Source organism: Leopardus geoffroyi, chromosome A2 (genome assembly GCF_018350155.1).
Source record: "Leopardus geoffroyi isolate Oge1 chromosome A2, O.geoffroyi_Oge1_pat1.0, whole genome shotgun sequence".
In the NCBI taxonomy this organism is placed as follows: domain Eukaryota; kingdom Metazoa; phylum Chordata; class Mammalia; order Carnivora; family Felidae; genus Leopardus; species Leopardus geoffroyi.
The window spans coordinates 96,934,705-96,961,771 of NC_059331.1; the positions used below are offsets into that span (position 1 = coordinate 96,934,705).

At 34.5% G+C, this 27,067-nt stretch overlaps 1 protein-coding gene across 6 annotated transcripts in view; it reads left to right on the plus strand.

Moving 5' to 3' along the window:
* Positions 1–27,067, plus strand: part of VPS50 (VPS50 subunit of EARP/GARPII complex) — a 143,183-nt gene that overhangs the window by 36,980 nt on the left and 79,136 nt on the right. For 5 of the 6 annotated variants that reach the window (XM_045494784.1, XM_045494779.1, XM_045494778.1 and 2 more), the window contains 7 exons: positions 185–255; positions 944–1,061; positions 1,145–1,180; positions 2,584–2,666; positions 17,094–17,136; positions 18,890–18,988; positions 20,626–20,766. In XM_045494784.1, coding sequence (XP_045350740.1) covers positions 1,172–1,180; positions 2,584–2,666; positions 17,094–17,136; positions 18,890–18,988; positions 20,626–20,766 — 375 coding nt within the window. In that variant the 5' untranslated portion in view covers positions 185–255; positions 944–1,061; positions 1,145–1,171. The remainder of the gene's footprint in view (positions 1–184; positions 256–943; positions 1,062–1,144; positions 1,181–2,583; positions 2,667–17,093; positions 17,137–18,889; positions 18,989–20,625; positions 20,767–27,067) is intronic. The other variant, XM_045494782.1, reaches the window with a different exon arrangement.

Genomic DNA, 27,067 nt, shown 5'->3' on the forward strand with positions numbered 1-27,067 from the left:
TCATTTTAACTTATTTTGTGAAAAATATGCCAACAACTTTTAAGTTTAGGTATTTTTGTTGCTACTTTGTTTCCCAAGCAAGCTTTTCTTTGAAACCCACTGAAGTTTTTGTTAGAGTATCATATGAATAATAAAAATAAATAAATAAAACCTCCAACAATAACCTATACCTAATTTTCCTTAGGAACTTGAAAGAGTTACCTCATTACAGACAGGTCTTCAGTTAGCTGCTGTCATCTGCACAAATGGGAGAAGGTATTATATTTGATGGTATTTTGTTTTTTAAGATGGAAAAACATTTTAAGAAAAATTGCAAAACCATTGTTGATAATTGATTTTTTTTATAATGAGTATGTTTTTTAGAATACCATTCATTAACTGAACATATATTATGATTTAAAAACTGCACTAAGAAGGTATGTGTGAAATGAAATGTCTGTAAGTCTAGTTATGGCTTTAACATACTACTGTTTTTATATTGCTTAGGTTAGTGCTTCTCAAAATATAAGGATCAGTATTTTTTCTTTAAATTTCCAACTTATTACAGACTATTTTTATAAAATGCAATAAAAACAAAATTCTAAGGAAATAACAAAATAACCAAAAATATATAAAATGTAGCCTCAGTTTTTTAATTATTAATTCATCAAACATAAAATCATTATGTCAGTTTTTGCTCTAAGTGGTTTTTTAATATTTACTCTCAATTTCTGTACTTTTATCGTGATGAATAAATAACAATTTGAGGATTGGCACCAGTCCACCCACCATGCTTTGAGTAGCGCTGGTTTAGATTGAGCCGTTGAATAAATTTGTCAAATAGTAGTCATAATCCCTGATTTTAAGAGTAATCGAGGATGCTACCTCATCAGTTGCCTAATTGTTCTGTATGAATAGTATTCTTATTATAATAGAAAAGTGTAACTGTTCTCCACTTTTGCAGACACTTGAATATTGCCAAAGAAGGTTTTACTCAAGCTAGTTTAGGCCTTCTTGCAAATCAAAGGAAACGTCAGTTGCTGATTGGACTTCTGAAATCTCTGAGAACCATAAAAACATTGGTATGTACAGGTTACTATTTAAAAATTAAAACTTAATTTTATGGTTAAAACAGATTTAACCTTTGATTGTTGTTTTTCTTCAGCAAAGAACAGATGTGCGCTTAAGTGAAATGCTAGAGGTAAGTAAACAAAATTTGAAAATTTCGCCATCTTGATGATATTAAACAGAAAAATTATAGTGGAAAACGTTCAGGTGTACATTTTTTTCAAATTGCTTTATGGCATAAAGAACATTTTTTAGACATGTAAATTTACTTGCTCTAGAGCATTTTTCTATTGACATATTTCATTTAGAAAAATTTATTTAAAAAAAAAATTTTTTTTTTCAACGTTTATTTATTTTTGGAACAGAGAGAGACAGAGCATGAACGGGGGAGGGGCAGAGAGAGAGGGAGACACAGAATCGGAAACAGGCTCCAGGCTCTGAGCCATCAGCCCAGAGCCCGACGCGGGGCTCGAACTCACGGACGGCGAGATCGTGACCTGGCTGAAGTCGGACGCTTAACCGACTGCGCCACCCAGGCGCCCCTAGAAAAATTTATTTGGGAAAATGTTTACTTTGTAGCATTGTGGGAATGTTAACTTCAGTCACCCAAATAGCAATAAAATTGTCTTTTGTATCAAATATATAGTAGTGATTTAAGGAATATATCATACTTGAGTTATGTTTGGTATCTCATATATTAATCGGTTTTCTGAGTGAGCCATCTGTAATCCCTGCATAACTTCTAAACTTTGAATTGAGAAATGCATGTGAAAATTTCATTTGGGGGGCCCCTGGGTGGCTCAGTCGGTTAAGTGTCCGACTTTGGCTCAGGTCACAGTCTCACGGTTTGAGAGTTCAAGCCCTACGTTGGGCTCTGTGCTGACAGCTCAGAGCCTGGAGCCTGCTTTGGATTCTGTGTCTCCCTCTCTCTCTGTCCCTCCCCTGCTCATGCTCTGTGTCTCTCTCTCTCTCTCTCTCAAAAATAAATAAACATTAAAAATAATTTTAAAAAAAGAAAATTTTATTTGACATTAAGTTAGTGTTTAGGTGATAAAAACATTCCAAGGCTATTAATGAATATTTCACTTTTTTCTAGTTTTGTTTTTAAAATATTTATTGGTTTCTTGGTGGTAGGACTGTTGAATGTTGATTACAAGTGAAATTCATACTGTTTTGAAACATTTTATGTAAACATTACTGAAAGAAGATATGTTAACAGTTAAAGAATAGCTTCCCTGTGAAGCAGCTTATTATTCTGTATAGGCTTTATCCACATGTCATGATCTTAAAGGCTGTTACTGTGTATATTAGGGTGGAGAATATTTTATCTACACATACATTTTAGGCTTGGAACTAGTTGTCTTTTTATATTTTATTATTTATCTATCATTGGTATTCTAATCCTTATTTAAGAGGAATTAAAATTTTCCGGTTCCCTAACTTTTGGATGGAGTGTAAACAGACATTAGTTGTTTTTCAAGGGAAACATTTTAGGAAAAATGTTTCCTGTCTAATGACTTCTATTGTTATCTTAAGGAGGAAGACTATCCAGGAGCTATTCAGTTGTGCCTGGAATGTCAGAAAGCCGCCAGCACTTTTAAACATTATAGTTGCATAAGGTAAGGTAATGTAAAAATTTTAAAGCTGACTCTATTGCCAGTTTTTAACATAGGAGCTAGCTGTGTAACATAGAATGTTAACAAACATTGAAAATTAACATTAAGTGGTATGTTCTGTTTTAACATTCTTGTTCATAAATGGGCAGTACGATGAAATTATAAATAATAATTCTTAAGGTGGGAAAGATCAGATACTTTTTAATCCTAGCCTTTCTTGTCACTTCATTCAAACTCTTTTATATATGTGTGTGTGTGTGTGTGTGTGTGTGTGTGTATACATATATTATTTCTAGTATATGGAGTAGTAGAGAAGAATAATGTATCTGTTTACGTTTCTCTTGCATCTCTTGGGAATTTTTCCTACTTAACTTTGCCCAGCTTATAAATATTGAGAGTGTTACCACAGTTTGTTTTTCAGATCCAGATGGTTCAAGTGTTTGGCTCATCCTGATAAGAATTATTTTGGAAAACTTAAGTGTGTTTTAATTTTATGTAATAATTATCTTTGTCATATTTAAGTGATTATGTATTTAAGGTGTTACATCTTTAGTTATTTATAAAATGTACAATGTTAACATGGCCACTGCAGCCTTTGTTATTAGTTCTGCTTTATTAATGGGTTTTTGGTCTGCTTAAAATGAAGGTTTTGCATTGCTGGTGGCAGTCCCTTGGGGAGGCTCAATCCCCAGGTGTAGTTTCCATCATTCCTCTAAAACCATCACAAATAAACATACACTCTAAGTAAAATAGTGTGCTTGCCAGGCAAACCCAGTTTCAAATTAAATTCATACCTGTCCTAGAATATACAGCCCCTCAGTCTCACCTGTATGGAAATTCTGGCCGTCACTGAACATGATGCATTTATGTTGTAGATGTTGATTGTTAGTATCTGAAAAATAAAAGGATTATGGTAGATGAAAACATTAATATAGCTTTAATTAAATTTTTTCTTTTAATATACTCCCACATCATAGGTCTCTGCAGGATGTGGGGAAGGAGCTAGCAATTTCCCTGCAAGAGATGCTATTTAAATATTTATGTTATTTTTTTTTTCTTTAGGATCGTGCATACTGAAGCAACACTTTTTATTTGATTAGGAAATGCATAGATAGTTCCAGTGATATTTTGTTTTTATCCATTGTGACACTGATTAACTGTCACTATTAAAAACTTTGATTATGTTATTTAGATTTTTAAAATTTAAATTGAGTGATTAGAGAGTTAGCTCTGATATGTTGCATGTATTTGACAATTTCTAACAAGGCTTTCTGGGTCCTGAAGAGCATAGCACACATTTAGTTTGTTTTGTGGTGATCAGTTATAGTGAGAGCACTTATGTATGATTGGGTGAACATAATTCAGATGGTTATACATTACTGCTTATTATATGCCAGGCGCTTTGCTTTGGAATTGGCTGAATAGTGATGAATTACACATAATGTAATCAGGATAAGGCCGAAGGACTGAAGAAGGCATAGTGGGATGAGGCCTTAGGGAGATGGGAGTGGAACATACAGGGGAAGCATTGAGATCGAACTCTCCTTAGAGGTCAAGACTAAGGGGGGCCTGAAGGAGGGGCATAGGAGTTAGCTAAGACAAGGTATGAGGGTTGTAGATAGTACATTCTGAGTATAATGGTGAAATCTTTGTTGCAGAGATAACAAGCAAAATGAGGATTGAAAATATCTATTTATTGGATTTATAGCAACAAAGAAATCATAGCTGACTTTGTTGGGACAGTTTGCTTGAAGCAGAAGTATAGGATGAGGAAATTTTATAAAGAAGGGAGATGTGTAATTGAGGGGGGAAAGCTGAATATCTGAAAATCTATGGGAAAGTGAGAGGTTGAAAATAAAATAGAGAACATAATGTGTGAAGGCGTTGTAGGTATTAGAGTAGACTTTAAAAAGGTCACCATCTATTATAATAGGAAACTTGGTGGCAGGAAATTGAGGTAGCAGGTGACATGTGTTGGCACTTTGTTTTCTTCAATAATGAAAAATTTTAGCTGTGCTGAAGTAATTTTCTTACTTGATGAGAGTTAACTATACAAAATGTTTTTTAAATAAGTTTTTATTTGGGCTTTTTAAAGTTAGCATGAAGTGGCTTCTAAGTGCTTTCTCATTAAGGTATGTAGTGATATATGGAGGAGGTGTGACTACAGTTATCCAACCTGGTAAAAGGTTGGAATTGAAAAGATCTAGAATGGTGATTTAAAGTAATAATTATTCTATTTTAGGGAGTACCTTATATAAGAAGCATGCTGTGTTTACACATGTGAATTGTGCATGTAATAATAATAAAAGTTTGTCTTACTCTCTTAAAATAGGTAAAAATACATGCACAAATGTATTAAAATGTCCTAAGGAATTAATTTTACCTTAGGCTTCCCAGGAAATCTGTTAAGAGTTGTGTTTTTATCTTAGTGATTTAGTGACAATGTCAAGGGTGGCTCAGAGAGCTTAGCTATTAGAATTCTTTGGTAGTCATGGCAGCCGCTCCACCAGAATTCCTCTTCCCACACACCAGTGCCGTTTGTTTTGCTAGCCACCATTCATCCTGCTCAACCCAGTTCCCTTTTCCCTTTACCTCTTGTTTTTTACACTTTTGTTCCTAGTTGGGAGAGCATGAGAAGTTTGTTCACTTCTGGTAGATAGTGTGATATGGGATATAGTGACAGAGTTAGTAGATGTGTGGGTCAGGTTGAGTCCACAAAAATGAAAGGAATTTTATTCTAACTTCCTTTTATTAATTAGATGCATGCTTTTTATTCTGTGCATTTATTTTCCTATCTGTTTTTCTTTTTCCTCTGGTATTTTTATTTTATCTTATTTTTTATTTTCTTAATTTCTTTTTTTAGTTTTATTACTTTTGAGAGAGAGAGAGAGAGAGTGCAAGCACAGGAGGAGGAGGGGCAGAGAGAGATGGGGACGGAGGATCTAAAGCAGGCTCTGCACTGACAGCAGGGAGCCCGATGTGGGACTTGAACCCACAAACCATGAGATCATGACCTGAGCCAGAGTTGGACACTCAACCAACTGAGCCACCCAGGCGCCTCTCCTTTGGTCTTGTAAATACAATACTGAACCTGTTCTTGAGCTCTCTCGTTAGGATTGTTCAGACATGATTGATCAACACTTTAAAAATTCATTTAATTTACCTGGAGACGTGGAATTTAACCAAAGGCAAGATTTAATCTTTGCTTGTACCTGAGTGAATCCGAGTGAAAAATCATTTGACACTCTGGTAATCATAGGAATAGTAACTAGTTTCTGACTATTTATACTCTCGTTTTCTTTAATATTTAAATTTATTTTCATTTCTGTTGATAACTAGAGAATCATGAAGTATCTTCTCTTTAGAAGTGTCCAGAAGAGAACCACCTGTGATGCAGAGCATTTCTGGACTCTGGTGTAATTTTTTTAAAAATATATTTTAAGCAAGTTCATATGCACAATGTACCTGTTTGTCCACTTCTTAATTTTTTTGGAGGTGGAGTGTATGTTCCTCTTTTTTTTGCTAGTCACATTGCTCTTTTATTGGAAATAAGGTTTTTGGTAGATGGCAGAGACCCTGTGATCTTAGGAGTAGATTACATAGGGCAACTGAGGGCTAACTCTTATGATTCTGAAAGCAGGAAGAACAGAATTCATGTATTTGCTTCTGCATAAAGAGCCCTTCACGATATTGTCTCAGGTTATATGACTGTGTAGTTTAATACACACAGTACCAAGTAATACAATGTACCCAGTAGATTGAAAACTGGAAGAAAACTTGTACCCCTTCAGTACCTTGTATTTTCCTTTAGATACGGTGTGTTTCAGCATCTTTAATAAAAGATACTATAGCACCAGTTGTGTTCACTTTTATAACTGACAGGGAACATTTTTACATTACTTGACATTTCTTGAGTTGATCGACAGAATCATATAGTTGGGATTTACTGGGAATGGAAATCAGAATGTGTTTAAGTGTGTCTGTGAATGAAGCATTTAACTTCTTTTTCACTTGAAATTTATCTAAATTAGTTTCAAGAAAAGTTGTTTTTAAAAGTCAAAACTGCTTTAGTTTTTTTAATTTAATTTGAATGAAACTACTTGAGGGAATCTGAGAGCATTCTGGATTATGCACTGAAAAGTTTGTATACCATCAGAACTAGAGTATCTTTGTTGAGTACTGTAGCATAGACACATGTATTTAATTTCTCAAAATCTTTGGAATACCCTTCCCCCCTCCCCCTCAGAATATGAACTTGGCAGTTGAATGAAAATTTTCGGTTGTAGAACTCCTTTAAATAAATCATAAAATAACAAACACAGCTTTTGGGTACAAGTACAGTGGTACTGTAGGGACTATGCTTCCCGTGTTGCCCTTCATTCCTTTCTAGCAAGACGTCATGCTCTGTCTCTGTTTAGGTTCAGGCAAGGGGAACATAGGAGCTCTGGCTGGGGTAGCATTTGAACAGTGAGTATTTCTGCTAGATCATCAGGCCAGCTAGTGAGACCCATGAGTAGATCTGGAGTACAAGTTGTTCGGTCAGCTTGGGCCGAATAATCCATAGCATGCTATTCTCATATTGCCTGTACTCCTTATCTTTTTATTTAATTTTCCTCTGTCTCCCTCCCCCATGCTGCATCATTTTGAAAAAATATAAAGTAAAATCTAATAGCAAAACATAATATTTAAATAAAAGTGTCTTAGGAGCACATGGGTGGCTCAGTCGGTTAAGCGTCTGACTTCGGCTCGTGTCATGATCTCATCGTTCCTGGGTTCGAGCCCTGCATCCAGCTCTTTGCTGACAGCTCAGAGTCTGGAACCTGCTTTAGATTCTGTGCCTCCCTCACTCTCTGCCCCTCTCCACCTTGTGCTCTGTCTCTCTGTCTCTCTGTCTCTCAAAAATAAATAAATGTCAAAAAAAAAATGTAAACAAAAAGTGTCTTAAACAAAAGGTGAACTGTTTCTTTCTGCCCTACCCACCATTCTTTTTCTTACTCCCTGGAGTAAACCACTTTCACAGCTTATTAGTTTTTTTTCCCAGTAGATTTCATTGTAATTTAAAATACTGTGTCAAAGTATCTTTTTCATGATTCATCATTGTAGATAGTTGTTGATTCTCTGTTTTCTCATATTAAAATTCCAGTAAAATATAAGAATTTGGTATACTTCCTTTTACTCCTGTTCTCCATCTTCCAGGTTTTGTTAGTGAAACAGTTATTTTTATTTTGTCAAGTTTGTAAAATTTATATTCTTTTTGCAGCTATAATTAAATCTTCTGTGTTTTCTCAGTAGGTTACTTCTAAAAAAATGAACCTAATAGAAATTGTATTTCTTGTATTATGATTATATAAATATTATTATGTGCAGAACTGAGTAGAGTGTTTGGATTTATTTAAAAAGTCATTTTTTGTCTCTTTGTGAAAATAAAAATCCATTGATGGTTTTTTTTTTATTTGTTGAACATTTTTCTCCTTTTTAGGTCCTACTCAACTGTAATATTTCCTTCTTTACATGTTTTCCTTTGTCTTGTTTTGTTACAGTTTTGTTACAGTTACCTCTTTGAGATTTTTTTGTTTGTTTGTTTTGATATGGGATACATGGGCAATACATTTTCAGATTTTGAAGTGATGTTAACTTAGTCCATACCCATGATTGAAAGAAAAGTTATTTTTTTCTTACAAAATGGAACACATTGCTCAGTTGTCCATCGGCCTTCTGTTTGTAGGACAAGGTCAGATGCTGTTCTCATTCTTATAAATAGTGTCTTTTTTCTTTTTTTAGACATTTTAAGGATTTTTCTTTTTATTTGGTGTTCCAAAATTTTACCAGTTGTCTAGAAAAGTCATCTGTGTTGGACTCTTTACTCCTACATGATGAGACAAGAAGGACGTATTATTTAATCCTCATCTGCATAAGTTGCTATGTTACTTGTTTTACCAGGAGCTTTTGAAATGTGTTTGTTCTCTAGGAGCTTATAATAACAGGCAGTTAACAGACAGGACTGTGGGATAATATGCCAGTTAAGAACACAGAGTACATAAACAAAAGACCATCAGAAATGTTCATGCTGTGAATGGCTTACTTTCTTATACCCCTGCAAGAATGGAAATATTGACATCTGTAAGAGTGTGAGTAGAAGCTAGGCACTGTCAGCTTTGACAGCATTCATTGACTGTAGAGTAATTCTAAATTAGATTTGTATAAGGTTTTCTTACTAAAGCTTTATTTTTTAGCTTTTAAAAATTGAATCATGGTAACGGTGATAGTAATGGTGGTTGTGATAATATTTAAACATTGTTTGGACTTTTGTATGTGTCAAGCACTGTACTAATCATTTCCCATACTTTTTCTTCCTTGGTGTTGACAAAATATTCCACAAAGGTATTATTATTGTCTCTATTTTATAGGTGAGGAAATTGGTGCTTTGTAAAATAAGTGACAGAGCCAGGATTTAAACTTTGGTCTCTTGGAATGCAGAACCTGTTGCTCTTAACCAGTACTACACTGGGGCGCCTGGGTGGCTCAGTAGGTTAAGCGGCCGACTTCGGCTCAGGTCATGATCTCGCGGTCTGTGAGTTCAAGCCCCGCCTCGGGCTCTGTGCTGACAGCTCAGAGCCTGGAGCCTGTTTCAGATTTTGTGTCTCCCTCTCTCTGACCCTCCCCTGTTCATGCTCTGTCTCTCTCTGTCTCAAAAATAAATAAACGTTAAAAAAAAATTAAAAAAAAAATTACTACTACATTATACCATCTAGTAGTGTGCTAACTGTTATATATAGCGGACGCTCATGGCTAGGAGGATGATTTTTTTTAATCTGCTCCAGTAGCTGAGTTAATTGTATTTTTTTCCTAAACCTGTTTCTACCGGTTGTATTTGTTATCTGTTATCGTATTTATGTTGCTTAAGTAAATAAACTAAGGAAACAAGTTTTTGAAAGTAAGTTAAATGCATTGGAAAAACAAAACATATTGTTAAAAATATGTTTCCTTTTGAATTTGTTTTGGATGAGACAACTCATAAAAGTTGGGGATATAAGGTAACTAAATGTGATTTGGCATTTGGATTGTTCCGCATTTGTCTTTAAATTCTTGCCTCATCGTAGAGAAATTGAAACTTGAAATTATGGACAATTTATTTGTGATTTGGCTCATGTAAGACTAAGAAGTTAAAACTCTGCTCAAGAGAAAAGATTTTGGCTCTAAATCAGAAGTGGGTAAATGAATTGCTGTTATACAATTTTTGTTAAAACGTTCAACATACATGTAAACATACATACACACAACATATAAATATTCCCATTTTAACTTTGATTAATTGACCAGCTGAAAGGTCTGCTGAACTTTAGCACAGGGTAGGCAAGCTTTGTCTTTAAGGAGCCAGATAATAGTTTAAGCTTTGTTAGGCAGTAAGGTTTCAGTTTGCAACTGTTCACCTCTGCCCTTGTGGTCTGAAAGTAGCCATAGATGGTATGTAAACAAGTTCATGTGTCTGTTTTCCAGTGAAACTTTATTTAGAAACAGACTATTGGCTAGATTTGGCTCCTGGGCCTGATCTCTGCTCAAGAATTATAATTCATAAAGTTTAGAGATGTTTTGAATATCTGTAGTATTCTTAGTAGTGGACTCAGATTTCTGAGCAGAGTGAGGACAGAGATCTGGGTAGATTCAAAGTGATCTTAATTCTTTTACAATCTGTTCATGGTTTGAAGGACCACGTGGAAATTTCCTGGTATCTCACCATTGTTGGTTTAGCTTCAGAGTGTTGGAAAGTCAGGTTTTCTCTGCAGTATGTTAATAAACTCTCTGCCAGCTATGAGTAAATTGAAACCACTGGAATAGATCTCTGATCTAAATATCTGAAATATCCAGGGTCCATGGACACATAGTATAAGCTTGGAAGTATAAATTTTACTCAAGCTCATTTTAAAGTTTTAGCACTCTACTGAATCAATCATACACAAAGATGTAGTAATTGGGTAACTGGTATTTAGCATATAATAAAATCTTAAAACTTTAGAGCAGGAAGCAACCCTTTAGATATAGCACACTTTTATATAGGAAACTGATGCCCAGGGATATTAAGAGACTTGACTTAAATCATGGCTCATTAATAACAGACCAGGGAAAGATAATTAAGATGCTAACTACCTCTGTACCATGTTGTCTCTTGTGTGGTCAATCTTGTACACAATTTTGATTTATATGCAGCCTTTCCAGGACTTGTTCTTTGAGTGTGTATATTGTAGATCAGCTGTTTAAAAGAACAATGTTAGGTAGTTATTTATGAATATGTTATGTTTAATATCTTCTGTAGTGATGTTAAAAATGCCCCCTCAAATTGTTTGATTTATTCTATTCAGCTTGCAAATAGCCTTTAATAGCTTTTAGCCTTCCATCTTAGAACTGGTAATTTCTTTTACCATAATGTAGCTTTTATTTATCCAAATGTTTATGAATAGATCCTTTTAGCATACTTTCATTAATTGACTGAAATGGCATGAATTCATATTTATAAATGATGGCTAAAGGTCTCCTTGAAGGCTGCACGGTTAATATATACACTCCTTAATCACCTACTTTTTATGTATGTGTTTTCAATTAATAATGAATTGTTGTCAAAATGCAGTTGTAGATTCTGAAAACATTTTAAAGCCAAAATGTTTGATTTAAAGATTTTCTATTTAAAGTCTTATACATACTATTTACATTACCATGTTTACATTAACTCTTAATACATAGGATATAGAGTCATTTTAACCATAAGTAATAGAAACACTAAAAGCATCCAGATTTATGATGATTTCATAAATACTAAAGCCCATTTTTTTCAGTTGAGGAGTTGAAATCATTACTCTCTCCTATGAATGAGTTTAGATATATTTCTTTTTCTCCCAAACTCAAAATACTCCCCATAAGAATATGTTTACCAGCTCTAACCTAGTTACTATTCCAGGTATTCTTGCCTCTCTGTATCTGTGTCTCTATCTTCAGCCATAGGTGAACTTCTGAGCCCTGTATGATAGAGGAGTAGAACTGCTTTAGTTCTGCTTATTTCTCTTTTCCTCTTCCTAAGGCACCTGTAGACCCAGACTTTAGTGCAGTTCTTTTTCTTCTAAAACATTTTCCTTTCTCTTTTTCTATCTCTGTAGTTTTATTTATTGAGATAGAAAATAGGGGCTAAAGGAATGTTGGGAAAATTTCACTATGTTTGAATTGCAAATTTGACTCAGCAGTGAGCCAGGCTATGAGTTTAGTTAGTCCTGGAGATTCCTGGAGAATAAGCCACAGTCTTTGCTAAGGGAGACAGTCACAGATATTCCCTTCTATCATTCGGTATGTTGGAAACAGAGTATTATGAAACTGAGGGGAACAGTCAGCAGGGGAAGACTTCCTGGAAAAGATGACATTTGGATGGGCCTGGAAAGACAGATGGACATTTGTGAGTGAGAAGAAGAGAAAGTATGTTCTATTTCTCATGAATGTTACATACAAGTAGAACAGAGGGTGTGAAAGTCTGGGGGTTATTAGGGGAATTGCACGTAGTCCAGGTCCCTGAAATGTAGGCATTAAAAAGTGACGGGGAAGTTAATTTTTCATGTCATTGTTCAGAATCTTACATGCTGTATCAGTTTGGGGCTTTATCTTTGGTTTAATGGAGAACCTCCATGGATTAACGTGAATTCTACTTTAATTAGGAGCTGCAGATTCAGGTTGGTAACATGAAGCTGCCAGATGTGAGTAAGATAGCAAGAAATGGTCCTGCCCACAGGAGTGGTCAGGCCTTGTCTGAAGCCTTTCATGTATAAGCTATTTGAAAAATTGTGTCTGCCAGATCAAACAGAATACTGCCCAAACCCAATCTGAAATTAAGATCCCTGCTCAAGCTATCCCTGAGAGCTTTTGGGAGGATGGTGTATAATGTTTGGTATGCAGTAGGTTGATGGTGTTTGTCAAATAAATGGATGATGGATTGAAGAGTGGGTGTGGGTATCGTGTGCAGAGATTCGTTGGGAAACTATTAAGGTAATTCAAGCAAAAGGTGATAATTCTTGAGTTCGGGCACATAATTGAGAAAAAAGAAGCATAGAGGGATATGAGAAATACTGAAATGGTAGAATTGGCAGGATTTGATTATCAGTCACATAGGAAGCAAAGGAAGAATTAAAGATGACATGGAGATTTCCAGCTTGGATTGAATGGGTGGTGATGATATAAATCAAAAGATGATATAAATCAAAAGACAGAGAACATAGGAGAAAGAACAACTTGAGGAATATACTCAAGAATGTATGTTTCAAATATGTTCCAAAGTACAACTTGAGAAGATACTGACTTGGCCGGGGGTGGGAGGTGGGGTTGTATTGCTGAGAAACTTTAATTCTTTCTAAGTGCCAAGGTACTTATAATGACTGTCATTTTTAGTGTGTTATTTTGGGGCCTTTAAGTCTCATTTTCTTTCATTCATTCATTCATTCTTTCATTCATTGTTCTTTGGACAGAGATTGTCCCAGAATCTTTTTTTTTTTTTAAGGAAAATCTCAGTCTTGCCTACAAATATTCCTTTGGATATGTCTGTGGCTGTGTATGGGTATTTTTCAGGCATAAATCCTTGTTAAAGACCTTAACAGTCCTACACTGTTGATTGTCAAAGTGTATAGTTTTGCTCATTTTGCAGGTTTTACTAAAGTAATCTCCAATTCCTGACTTTAATCAAAAGTGTGCTTATGATAAATAATATTTGTAGAAAATTGTCTAATTTCTCTGTGTGTTTAAACGTTTATCCCTGAGACCATCAAAAATGGGTACTTGTGTTACGGGTTTTACTATTCTGACAAAGTGCTTTATATCTATGTATCTATATCTGTATCTACATATAAATAACCACGCTGGTGTTATTTTCTCACCTTGCATTAAAAGGCTTGGTAAGAAGTGAATGCATGGAATCCATGAATCCATTATTATATATTCTGTAAGGCTATTGCGAAGAGTGTTGTGCCTTAGGAGATAAAAGGTCATTGTTCCCTTTATAAGGACTCTGGTAAAATTTTCTCTCAGAACTTAAATGCCAACAAAAGTAACTTTTGTTTGGGTTTTTTGGTTTTGTTTTTCCCTTGAGTATTTTTGATATTATGGACACCAAATTGTATACTTGGACTCTCCCTATTTGTTTGGCTGGTAAGACTTTGAGAGTCAAGTTTATGAAGAGATTAACAATTGTAAAACAATACCTTGTATATGGGCACCTGGGTGGCTCAGTTGGTTAAGTAGTGTCTGACTTCGGTTCAGGTCATGATCTCACAGTTTGTGAGTTCGAGCCCCACCTTTGGGCTCTGCTGACAGCTCTGTGCTGACTGGTTGGAGCCTGGAGTCTGCTTCAAATTCTGTCTCCCACTCTCTCTCTGCCCCTCGCCTGCTAATGCTTTCTCTGTGTCTCAAAAATAGATAAACATTAAAAAAATTTCAGAAAAGATACCTTGTATAATTTTTGTGTACTAAATTATACCTTTCACTTGCTCTATTTTATTTTAGTTTGCCTTAATTTTTTTTGTTAAAATACTTTCTCTATGATTGTATTTATTTTGTTAGATATCACAGATCCTTTTTAATAATGAGATAATTCAAATAATTTCACGTCTGGTTTTTAGGTTTTTTAACTGACTTAGGAGGAATTAAAGGGAAAAATCATATTCAAAATCATATTCAGTCACATAACCTACGTGTATAACTAGATAAATTCTTACAAAGTAAACATAGTTATGTAATTATGTCATAGGAACTGTTACCCCAGAAACTACCTTCTTGCCTAATCCCAGTCATTATTCTCTCAAGGTAACCACAATTCTAGCTTCTGTCATTAAACTTAGTTTTGCCTGTTTTGAACTTTATATACATATAAATGGAATCATATAGTGACTTCTATATAGTGGACTTCTTTTGTCTAATACGTCTTTTGAGATTCATGTGATAGCATTTTCATTGCTATAGTATTTCATCATATAAAGATATCACACTTTATCCATTTAATTGTTTATGGACAATTGTGTTGCTTTAAGTTTTACTTGTTACAAGTAATGCTGCAAGGGTTATGTATGCATTCCTGTAAGATATGTATCTAGGACTCCCGGAATGTAAGTGTGTGTTGAGTTTTGGTAGATGTTATATTTTTTCAAAGAAGTTGTATCAATTTTCCATTCCTCCAACATTGAACTGAGTGTTCCATTTGTTCTGCATCCTGGCCAACATTTGTTGATGTCATCTTTTAATATTTTAAAAATGTTTTTAGCCATTCTGGTTGTTTATTATGGAGTGTTATTGGAGCTTTAATTTCCATTTCCTGAATGCCTACTTGAAGTGCCTATTATGTGTTTATTGGCCCGTCATCTCCTTTGTCATGTATCTGTTCAAGCCTTTTGCCCCTTATGTTCTTCTGTTTGTAACACACTCTTACTGCTGTGACTTTATAACCTTTACACATTTTAGTATATGCCTTCCAACATTGTTCTTCAAGATACTCCTTTTTTTTTTTTAATATATGAAATTTATTGTCAAATTGGTTTCCATTCAACACCCAGTGCTCATCCCAAAAGATGCTCTCTTCAATGCCCATCACCTACCCTCCCCTCCCTCCCACCCCCCATCAACCCTCAGTTTGTTCTCAGTTTTTTAAGAGTCTCTTATGCTTTGGCTCTCTCCCACTCTAACCTCTTTTTTTTTTTTTTCTCCTTCCCCTCCCCCATGGGTTTCTGTTAAGTTTCTCAGGATCCACGTAAGAGTGAAAACATATGGTATCTGTCTTTTTCTGTATGGCTTATTTCACTTAGCATAACACTCTCCAGTTCATCCATGTTGCTACAAAGGGCCATGTTTCATTCTTTCTCATTGCCACGTAGTACTCCATTGTGTATATAAGCTACAATTTCTTTATCCGTTCATCAGTTGATGGACATTTAGGCTCTTTCCACAATTTAGCTATTGTTGAGAGTGCTGCTATAAACATTGGGGTACAAGTGCCCCTATGCATCAGTACTCCTGTAGCCTTTGGGTAAATTCCTAGCAGTGCTATTGCTGGGTCATAGGGTAGGTCTATTTTTAATTTTCTGAGGAACCTCCACACTGCTTTCCAGAGCGGCTGCACCAATTTGCATTCCCACCAACAGTGCAAGAGGGTTTCCGTTTCTCCACATCCTCTCGAGCATCTATAGTCTCCTGATTTGTTCATTTTGGCCACTCTGACTGGTGTGAGGTGATATCTGAGTGTGGTTTTGATTTGTATTTCCCTGATGAGGAGTGACGTTGAGCATCTTTTCATGTGCCTGTTGGTCATCCAGATGTCTTCTTTAGAGAAGTGTCTATTCATGTTTTCTGCCCATTTCTTCACTGGGTTATGTGTTTTTTGGGTGTGGAGTTTGGTGAGCTCTTTATAGATTTTGGATACTAGCCCTTTGTCCAATATGTAATTTGCAAATATCTTTTCCCATTCCGTTAGTTGCCTTTTAGTTTTGTTGATTGTTCCCTTTGCTGTGCAGAAGCTTTTTATCTTCATGAGGTCCCAGTAGTTCATTTTGCTTTTAATTCCCTTGCCTTTGGGGATGTGTCAAGTAAGAAATTGCTGTGGCTGAGGTCAGAGAGGTCTTTTCCTGCTTTCTCCTCTAGTGTTTTGATGGTTTCCTGTCTCACATTCAGGTCCTTTATCCATTTTGAGTTTATTTTTGTGAATGGTGTAAGAAAGTGGTCTAGTTTCATTCTTCTGCATGTTGCTGATTCCTGACTATTTTTAACCATTTGAGTTTCCGCATAAATTTTAGAAGCAGCTTGCCAGTTTCCATATACATACATAAAGAAGAACCTGCTGGAGTTTTGATTAAAATTTCAGGTATTCTAGATCATTTTGGTGAGAACTGATAACTATATCAAAGGTTATAGTTTTTTTTACATGGTATATATCTTCAGGTATTTACATCTTCTTTACTTTAGCACAGTTTTGTATTGGATATGTTTTGTTAGATTTATTCTGAGATATTTGGTTTTTTGAAATGGTATTTTAAAATTTTTCATTATCTAATTCTTTGTTCCTAATATATAGAAATTGATTTTACGTTTGAAATTTTACTTTTTATCGATATTATACTTTTTAATCTTTAAAACTTGCTATCAACTGTGAATTTCTTAAATTCTTAGTTTTATCTACAGATTATTTAGGAGTGTCTCCCTATACAATTCTATTGCTGCTAGTAATGACTCTTTTATTCTTTTCTAATTATTACCCTTTTATTTTCCTTGCTTTATTGTACTGTCTGTAGAATCAGCATAACTTAGTTCTCTTACCATTTATTTGTGAATTTATGAATTATTTATTCAGCTAGTATATATTTAGCACTTAGTTTGTCTCTTTTAAAGATAGACAGTAACATCTAACTCTGTTTTATTTAATAGTGAATTGAATTCAAAGCTTCAAGATACTTTAGAACAAATTGAGGTAAGAAGGATTATATCATAAGTTATAATGTTTTTTTTCTTTTCAGAGGTTTTTGAATAGTACATATGAATCTTATGTTTTGACTTTTGTGTTATTACCAGTGTTCTAGATCACAACACTTTGTTTATTGTTTTTTGTTTGGAATATCTGTGCATGGTCAAGTTAATGTTAGTCTTCTTTTAAACTCAATAATGCTTTTGGAGTTTTGGGATCTGAAAATGGTATTTTGTATCTGAAAACACCATATCTGGAAAGATCCCCAAACTGTTAGTTATAGATAGGTTTTCATGTAAATTATAGACAAAATATTTACCATGTATTAATTATTTTTTTATTATTAACTTTTTTAGTTCAGTGAGCTAAGTTACATAAGAATAATTATTGGCTGATTAATCCTCCTAAATTCCTAAGCCTTCTGATATTTCATACAGTTCATCAAAAATGTAGAAATGGAAAGGAAAAGATATGTCATTGTGAGCATGAAGTCTTGCTTTTCTTCCTGCATTTATTCAGAGTTCATCGCTGTCTTTGGCAGTCATTGCAAAGCAGGGTATTCGTTTTAATAAATGTAATTAGACTTATTTTTTTCTGATATTTTATTTTACTGTTTTCCTGATGAGAGTGCTTATAAAAATTGAGGCTGGACTTTCAAATGACCTTTTTTGAAGGTAGTTTTTTTTTTTTTTTATCATAAATCCAATCATTTACTAATTATAAGAATGACAGTTTGATAAACATAAAGGTAATGCTTTTAAGTAAATAATCTCTTTAATATTGAGGACTTTCTTTTGAAAGCTCAGTATTTCTTCACTCACAATATATAATATTATTCTGTACTTACGTAGAGAATCATTATGTTACAATGAAATCATTGAAATAGAAATCCTTAAACAAAGTTCATGCATTTAGATATACCTTAAGGTATGTGCTTAGAAGGTCAATGTAGTTTTGTTGAGAATTAGTTTTTAGTGATTATATAGAAGGACTGTTTTATTATTTTTTAATAGTCTTACAAATTCAGTTCATACAATTGTAAGATTTTAGCAATTGCTTAAGGAAACATAAAGTACAAATAAAAATAAGATTCCTTTAGTTACTCTTATATTGATTTGGTGTCCCTTGAAACACTAAGCATGGGTTTTTAGATACTCACATATTAGTAACATCTTAGTAGGGGCACCTGGGTGGCTCAGTCAGTTGCGCATCGGACTTCGGCTCAGATCATGATCCTGCAATTTGTGAGTTAGAGCTCCGTATTGGGCTCTGTGCTGACAGCTCAGAGTCTGGAGCCTGCTTTGGGTTCTGTGTCTCCCTCTCTGTCCCTCCCCTGCTCGCGCTCTGTCTCTCTCAAAAATAAATAAACATTAAAAAAATTAAAAAGAACATCTTAGGAGTGTCGGGGTGACTCAGTCGGTTGAGCTTCCGACTTCAGCTCAGGTCATGATCTCATGGTTCGGGAGTTTGAGCCCCGTGTCAGGCTCTATGCTGACAGCTCAGAGCCTGGAGCCTGTTTCAGATTCTGTGTCTCCCTCTCTCTCTGCCCCTCCCTTGCTCGTGCTCTGCCTCTCTCTCTCTCTCTCTCTCTCAAAAATAAAAAACAGTAAAAAAATAACTAAATTTGTTTTTGACTATTAAATCTAGTATGATAGTAAATGTCTTTAGATATTAATTAAAAGTGAGAAATTACTTTCTTCTCATTGCCTTGAAAACATAATTCCTTAACTGCCTCTTGCCTTCTCTTGTAATTCCATAGGAGCAGTTGGATGTAGCTCTTTCCAAAATCTGCAAGAATTTTGACATTAACCATTACACCAAGGTTCAGCAAGCTTATCGACTTCTTGGAAAAACACAGGTTAGTTTTGAAAGAATATTTACTTTTTATTAATTGGGAATCTGTTGATCTTTATGAATGCTGAATATATTTACTAATGTAGAATGTCCTTAAAAAGTTTCATTTAACAAAGTAAATTTTTATGCCATATTAACATAGGTTCACATAGGCTCAGAGTGTATGGAGTGTAACCTTACAGAGGTTTGTTTTGAACTATGAAGTGTTCATCAGGTTTAATATTTTCACAATTTTATGTAGGTTTTTTTTTAAAAAAAGTGTATTATAAGATAATTCATTTGGAGAGGATGTGTAGTCTTGTACCTCAGCTCTTGGTCCTGATTGAGATTCATGGTTCCTAGATGGGCCAGCATGTTTCCCTCAAAGTGGTATGTAAACTTTTGTGTACTGTGTATGTTTACCTGTAAAATAGGTCCATTTCATTTATTGGATTTTTCTCTTTTTTTAATGCTTATTTATTTATTTTGAGAGAGAGTGTGTGAGAGTATGTGTGGGGGAGGGGCAGAGAGAGAGAGAGGGAGAGAAAGAATCTCAAGCACAGAGCCCGATGCAGGGCTTGATCCCACACACCATGAGATCGTGACCTGAGCCAAAATCAAGAGTCAGAGGTTTAATTGATTGAGCCACCCAGGTGCCCCTCATTTATCAGATTTTTCAAATAATTCTTTTATTCTCCGATTGTTCTCACTTACCCTCATGGTGCATGGCTTTACATACTCTTACTGTTCAAGGGCTTCCTTGAAAAGTTTGCAAAGGGTGTCATTGTTTGAAAGTTAATTGTACCACCTCCATGTATAGGATTATACATTTATCTAAAAAATAGCTAAATATTATAGATGTAAATGTTTTCTTCCCTTAAATGATCTCCTGTCTTAGAAGGAGATCTAAGAATTTACCCAACCACTTAAACTCTGTTTACATTTTAAAATCTGGATAAAGAAATTTGGTTGTTTACCGTAGTTAATTAATTTGTGTGTCTTAGGCTACCTAGGAAAAATTACAAGAAGGTAGATGCTTGGTAATTTTGAGAGACATATTTAAAGACCCTTAAAAATATGATCATAACGTCTAATTTCCCCCATTAGGCTAATTCTTTTACTTGTTAAATATTTATTAGTACCTACGGTGTGCATTGCTCCAGGCACCTCTGTATGAGCCCTCATGTGTCTTTTAGTGAGGGAAGCAGGATGTTGGCTGTAACAAGTGCTATAAAGAAATAGATATCAGCGTAAGTCGATAGAGTCAAGTACTGATTTATACAGGATGATCAAGAAATGGTTCTTTGAGAAGGTGACCATTGAGAAGCATCCTGAACAATATAAGGGAATGATGGCAGAGCGAATCCAAAGGTGTGATTATGCCTGACATGTCTAAGAAAGAGCAGGATGGGTACCAGTCATAAACACAAAGCAACAGAGCAGTGTTCACGATTCATATTTATCTTTAGGAATATGATGTTATGGTTACGTGAAGGGTTATTTGCAAATAATCAACAGTACAATTATAATTTTATGAAAAACAGTGATCTTTGTGCCTAATTTATAATTGGTAAAGATTTTTTTCTTATGTTTTTCACATCCATTGAAATTTATTTATTTTAATAACATGAAATTATGTTAACTGTTTTTTTCTTTCCATAGACAGCAATGGATCAACTTCACATGCACTTCACTCAAGCCATTCATAATACTGTGTTTCAAGTTGTTCTTGGTTATGTGGAACTATGTTCAGGAAACACAGATACAAAATTCCAAAAGCTGCAATATAAGGATCTCTGTACAGTATGTAGTAATTTAATAACTGTTCATACGTCTCTCTTTTTTAGTTTTTAAATTCATATTCCATTTTTCATAGCACCTATTATTTGAAGATGCTACTGAAAGAAAAACAAATATGTTTGCCAAATGTTTTTTTTTCCCCATATTATTCTTTTTCTCGTAATGGAAGATTCAGTCACACAAATGGTAAAGGTTGATGAGGTAGTATAGATTTATGGAGTGCAGTTGCTTCTAAATGGACTCTTTGTCATAGCTTCTTTTACCCTTTTCTCTCAGGCTCTTAATTCTCTTCTGTGATTGCATGTAAGGTCCTTCTAAAGCAATCATCTTTGCTGGTTCCCTGTATACACTTTCGGTCAGTCTTTCCATGTGTATAAATGCTATTTTTGTCAGCATCTGTAACCAATTTCTTTTCATTCTTAAAGAAACAGAGGTCTATAGGTCATATAACCACAGGTGAGAAGTGAACTGAGTTGGGCTCTGTTTTAGAATTGGTCCTGCTGATGGATTGATATAGAGTGTGAGGAAAAGAATGATGAACAACTGGGAGAACAGTGGTGTCATTTGTGTTTACAAGGAAGACTGATTTGTAGTAGAAAGTCATGAATTCTGTTTGATGCCAATTAACATTCAAGTGGACTTGTTGAGGAGGCAGTTGGATAAAAGAACTTATGGAGACAAGAGCTGAAGTTAGATTTGGGAGTCATCAGCATCTAACTATACTTAAGTCCATGGTAATTGATAAGAATATTGGGGAAATGGGTGTAGAGAAATGAACTATGGGGCCCTTCGGCCTTGTGACATTCAGGGATTAGGTAGGGAGGAGGGACCAATAGAAGAGTCTGAGAAAGAGCAGCTAGCTGGGTAGGAGAAAAACTAGGAGATGGTGGAACAGCCTACAGAAGAAGTATTTCAAGAAGAATTGACTGTAAACCTATGTCAGATGCTTCTGAGAGTCTGTATAAGGTGATATTACAGAAATGACCACTTGATTTGATAATATGGAGGTCATTGTTGACCTTGGTCTCTTTATTTCTAGCTCAACAATGTTCTGTGTCTCTCACTGGAGACTTTCTTGAATTATTTCTAACATCTACTCAGAAAATAACAGTTATGGCAAGTAGATATCTATTCTCTACTGTAATTATGTCTAGAAACCAGTGTAAAATTAAGCTAATCTTCATTCTTTACTGAGTTTGTCAAAAGTGCAGGTTTTATGGCCATTGGGAAGTATTCTTAAGAGACAATAAATATTCCAGGAGGATGTGATTATATAGGATAGATTAAGGATTAAGTTAATAATGGCAGTGGATGGTTGTTAATAAAGCTTAAAATTTTTTTTTTCAAAAATCATTTCATAAATCACGAGAACTATTTCACAAACTTAATGATTATTAACTTCAAGTATGATATAGTTGCATAATTACATTTTTAGTTATCCAGTTCTAAGTACAGCCATCATTTGTTATATTTCAGTGATTTTGAAATGTGTTGTTTATCTTCTAATCCATGTGTTTTCTTAGGTTCATAGTATATATTTTTAAATTAAATATCCAAGCAATCAGTGTCATTTTTTTGATTATATTAGTGTTGTCACGAATAGATGTCTCATGGTAAAGCAATTTATTACAAGTTAGTGATTTCTCTGTTACAGCAGAAAATAACTTTTAATAATTAAAACAAAAAAAATAATTAAAACAAACATTTAAACAAATTAGGCTTTTGTCCTTAAGTCTTTACTTTGATTAAATCTGGTGTGTGTTTGTGTATATGTATAGTGTACTTTGTTACCATTAAACTTTGACATGTTTTTAAGTCAGAGACATATTTGTGCTCCTACTTCTTGAGAAAGTTCTCTGTACATTTACAAAATACAAAGATGAAAGTTGTACTTAATTTATAAATGTTTATGAACAAAAATTTGTGCTTAAAGTTTTTACCATAGCATTTTAAACAATTTCACTGTTTTTTTTGAAGCTGATTTTTGAAGTAGCTGTGTATATTTAAATTATCAGATAACAAAGGGCTTATCTTCCTTGATTTTATTTTGAGTAAATCCTTCTTAAAATGACTTCAGGAAACATCTGGTAATTCTTTATAAAATTATTCATCTATGTATGATTACAGCGAGGTATATACAGTTAAATTAAGGAAACAAGTGATTTATCGGTATACTAGAGCTTTGTCATAGAACCACCCTCCCAGCCCCTGTACAGAACAGCTGGTACATATGTTGTTATACATCCAACACAGTTTATGCTCCTGGTTTATATTCAGGCTGTGCTAAAACATTCTTTGAAGGAGTTTTGAAGTGGTGAGAGTAATAGCATATGTTGATGATGGCTTCATGGAGAAATTTCTTTTCTTTCTTTTTTTTTTTAAGTTTATTTTATTTATTTATTTTGAGAGAGTGAGAGAGAGAGAACACGGGGGGGGGGGGCGGACAGAGAGGGAGGAGAGAATCCCAAGCAGGCTCTGCACTGTTAGCACAGAGCCCAACACGGGGCTCCATCTCACAAACAGTAAGATCATGATCTGAGCCAAAATCAAGAGTTGGACACTTAACCAACTGGAGCCACCCAGATAACCCCTGGAGGAATTTCTTTGAGGAAAGGATTTAACAGAATTAGGTATGGTGGGCTCTTTATGTTGTAGAGGAGCTGAATAATGAGGTGAAGGATGTGATCCATTTTAAGGTGGCCCATTTTGTTTGGCACAATTCTCAACAAAAAATTAACAAAGTTCAGAACTTTACCCCATGCCTCTTAGAAGTATTTAAGCAGTACTGTTACAAGCAGATGGATGTGGATATCTCTTTGAAACGTAAGCAAGTTTTAATTTGTTTTATAATATTGTATTCTATTTGACATGTTTAAACCAGGGAAGATTAGAAAGAAATTATTTCTCATCACATTTATTTATTTGTTAGTTTGATGAAAAGATGTGACCTTTTAGAAACTGAATTCTACAGATGAAGGTGATTACTTCAGGAGAGAAAAATGGAAACAACCCTTAGAAATTTAGTAAATAAACTGATGAAAGGAAATTTAAATATGTTTTCCTGGTGGGAACAAATATAAAGGATCTGTAATGGCACAGCTCAAGCAAGGGAGATGATTTGTGAAGGAACCTTGTTTTTGAATGTAAGGTTCTTGATTTTTTAATACATAGCAATTGTGAATCATTTTAGCCCCAATTAAAAGTAACTGCTAATACATATTGAGTGGGGCGCCTGGGTGGCTCAGTTGGTTAAGCATCCAACTTCGGCTCAGGTCATGATCTCACGGTTCATGGGTTCGAGCCCCGAATTGGGTTCTGCGCTGACAGCTCAGAGCCTGGAACCTGCTTCGGAAACTGTATCTCCCTCTCTCTCTGGCCCTCCCCTGCTCATATTCTGTCTCTCTCTGTCTCAATAAACAAACATACAAACAAACAAACAAAACATTTAAAAAATACTTATTGAGGATGTGCTAGTGGGAGAGTCTTATGTCAGGTAAGAAAGAAGGAACACAGCCCTCAGGAGATGTGTAAAAGGTGTTGACTGGTAGATTTTAGAAATGAGAAGAAAGAGTTCAGGCATTTGGGCAGTTGGTTTTCTCTGTTTAATAGCAATATTTTGAAGGAAATCCTTAATCCTAGATAGCATTTAAATATAACATTAAAAAGTGAAATACATGAAATAGTATACTCAGCAGAGTTGAGAGAGGGATGAGAGTTCCTGGAAATAGGGAACAATTATGTTTCATTTAAATGGAAAGAGATTGGAAATAGAACTCTAATCATCCGCTTGCCCTCATTCATAGTATTATTTTAAACCACTCACAGGTATCTGTTTATTACTAGAGGAGCTAGAATGAAATTGTACTATTTTTTTTTTCTTTGATATCCCTTTACAAAGAAATCTGGGGCAAAATTAGTGTTCTGTTTCTGTTTACTCTGATAAACCGAGAACTTCAGAGTTTTTAAGGCCAATAGCATCCTATTCTGTTACGGCATTTCTCCAATTCTGTGTCCTGTCAGCCACTGCTCTGAGTTTAAAAGTTTAGTTGGCTTTGAACTTTTTGAAATCATTTTGTAATTGAATGTACTTACTTTTCTTTCTTTACTAAACAATGTTTTCTGAAAGATTTAATTAGAAGCACAATTTTTCTTTTTATAGTTTATCTTTCTGTCTGGTTTTCCTGTTTTTCTTGAATATATTGGCTTACAGTTTTTATTTAGATCGGCAATTTAGGCTTTAAAAATATGTACATTATTTTGAAGCACAAATACATTGTGGGGTACATTGATGTACCCCTACATGTTTATACCAGTCTGTGGAGAGATTTCTAGACCAAGTAGATGCTCTTTACTTAGTAACTTTGTAAAGAAACTATTTGCAGGTTATTTGAAAGTTTATGAAGTATGCATCATTTATAAAAATTTATTTACAGCCTTGTTTGGCAGTCTGTAGGATTTCTTTGGGGAGCTTTTTAAAGATGTTAATTAGGATGTTATTGATTAATTTTATGATAATAAAGCTGGCTAAATCTGGCTGAAATTTTCCCAACCATTTTTCAGTTTTTCATTTCCAAATGAACTTAATGAGTTTTGAGTTCTGTTTTTGAAATGAGCTTGGTAATGTAGTAATACTTGGGTGAAAAATGAGTTAGTTTTTTGTTTGTTTGTTTGTTTTTGTTTTTTGTTTTTTTAGAAAAAAATTTTTGAAATCATTTCAGTGTGAGTTTTCTCAGAGTCTGGCACATTGGAGGTGCTTAATGTTTCTTGAGTAAATTGGATTTACCTCTTAGTCTCTAATTGGTGTGGTGTTGACACATTTCAAATTTAAGTTAAATGTGACGGAAAGGAAACCAACATTATGTACCCTCTTTGTGCTGTGTACTTTTACAGGTGCCTTGTGTGCATACATCGTAGAGAGACAAACCGAAGGCTAGTGTAATACTCCATTCTTCTAGGTTTTTAAACTTTCATTCTTCTGAGTAGTAACTCTTGGTATTGAATTATAATTCAGTGTCAGTTTTTTGAGAGTTAGTAAATGTCTTTAGTAAGTCCTCTGTTGAAGATATCGTTCATTTTGATGTTCATATAGAAACCTAAAGACAAGTCTTCTTTTTAGTCAAAACATGTTTCTATTCCCAAACTCTCAGGGCATTTTCTGTTATGAAGAATATATTTTCTCTCATCAAATGGTGTGAGAGTATATGGACTGTCTTTACAATGAATGATAAGTCGCTAGGAAGTTCAGAGCTAAATTCAATGTTCATGTATAGTAATAATCATGTTTTTGTTCTCTGTAGAATTAACTGCCTCTTTATCCTTTTGCTGTTTTCTGACTTAAACTAGTCTAGTATTCATATGTTCTTATATCACTTACAGTCTTTATAGAGTTAGACAGAATGTAGATTATATAAATAGTTGCTCGAATTAAGCAATCATTAATTAACATGTTTACTCTTAAAAGTATACATATTTGAAATTATACAAGTAAAACATTAGTTGTAAGAAAATATAGATAAGCAAAAAGGAGAAAATTAATATTTATGCATGCAAAGCTGGTTCTTTTAATGTGTATGTAAGCAAATAGCTTTTAAAAGTGGGATAATGCTGTATACACAGTTTTATAACATTTTTCCCACTTTCTATATTATAAATAATTTTCCATTTCAGTAAATATGCTACCCACATAACTTTTAATAGCTTGACAGTGTTTCAGTGTAAGATCCTGTGGATTAATTAACCAGCTTCCTATTCTTAGGTATTTATGTTATTTCTAGCTTTTGTCATTATGAACAACACTATAGTAAATAGACTTAGGGGTAAGTCTTTGCCTACATCTTTTTTTTTTTTTTTTTTAATTTTTTTTTTCAACGTTTATTTATTTTTTGGGGGACAGAGAGAGACAGAGCATGAACGGGGGAGGGGCAGAGAGAGAGGGAGACACAGAATCAGAAGCAGGCTCCAGGCTCTGAGCCATCAGCCCAGAGCCCGACGCGGGGCTCGAGCTCACGGACCGCGAGATCGTGACCTGGCTGAAGTCGGACGCTTAACCGACTGCGCCACCCAGGCGCCCCATTTGCCTACATCTTTAATTATTTAGGATAAGTGTCGAGAAATGAAATTGTATTGTGAAAGGCTTTTGGTTCATTTTTCCAAAATTGCCCTCTAGAAAGTGTGTTTCAGTTTACACTCCTCATCAGCAATGTCTGCTCTTATCCCTCTCCTTGTACACATGAATGCTGATTGTTTTGTATTTAATAGCTTAATTGTCAGTTACCAGAAGGTAGCATATCAAAATAATTTATGT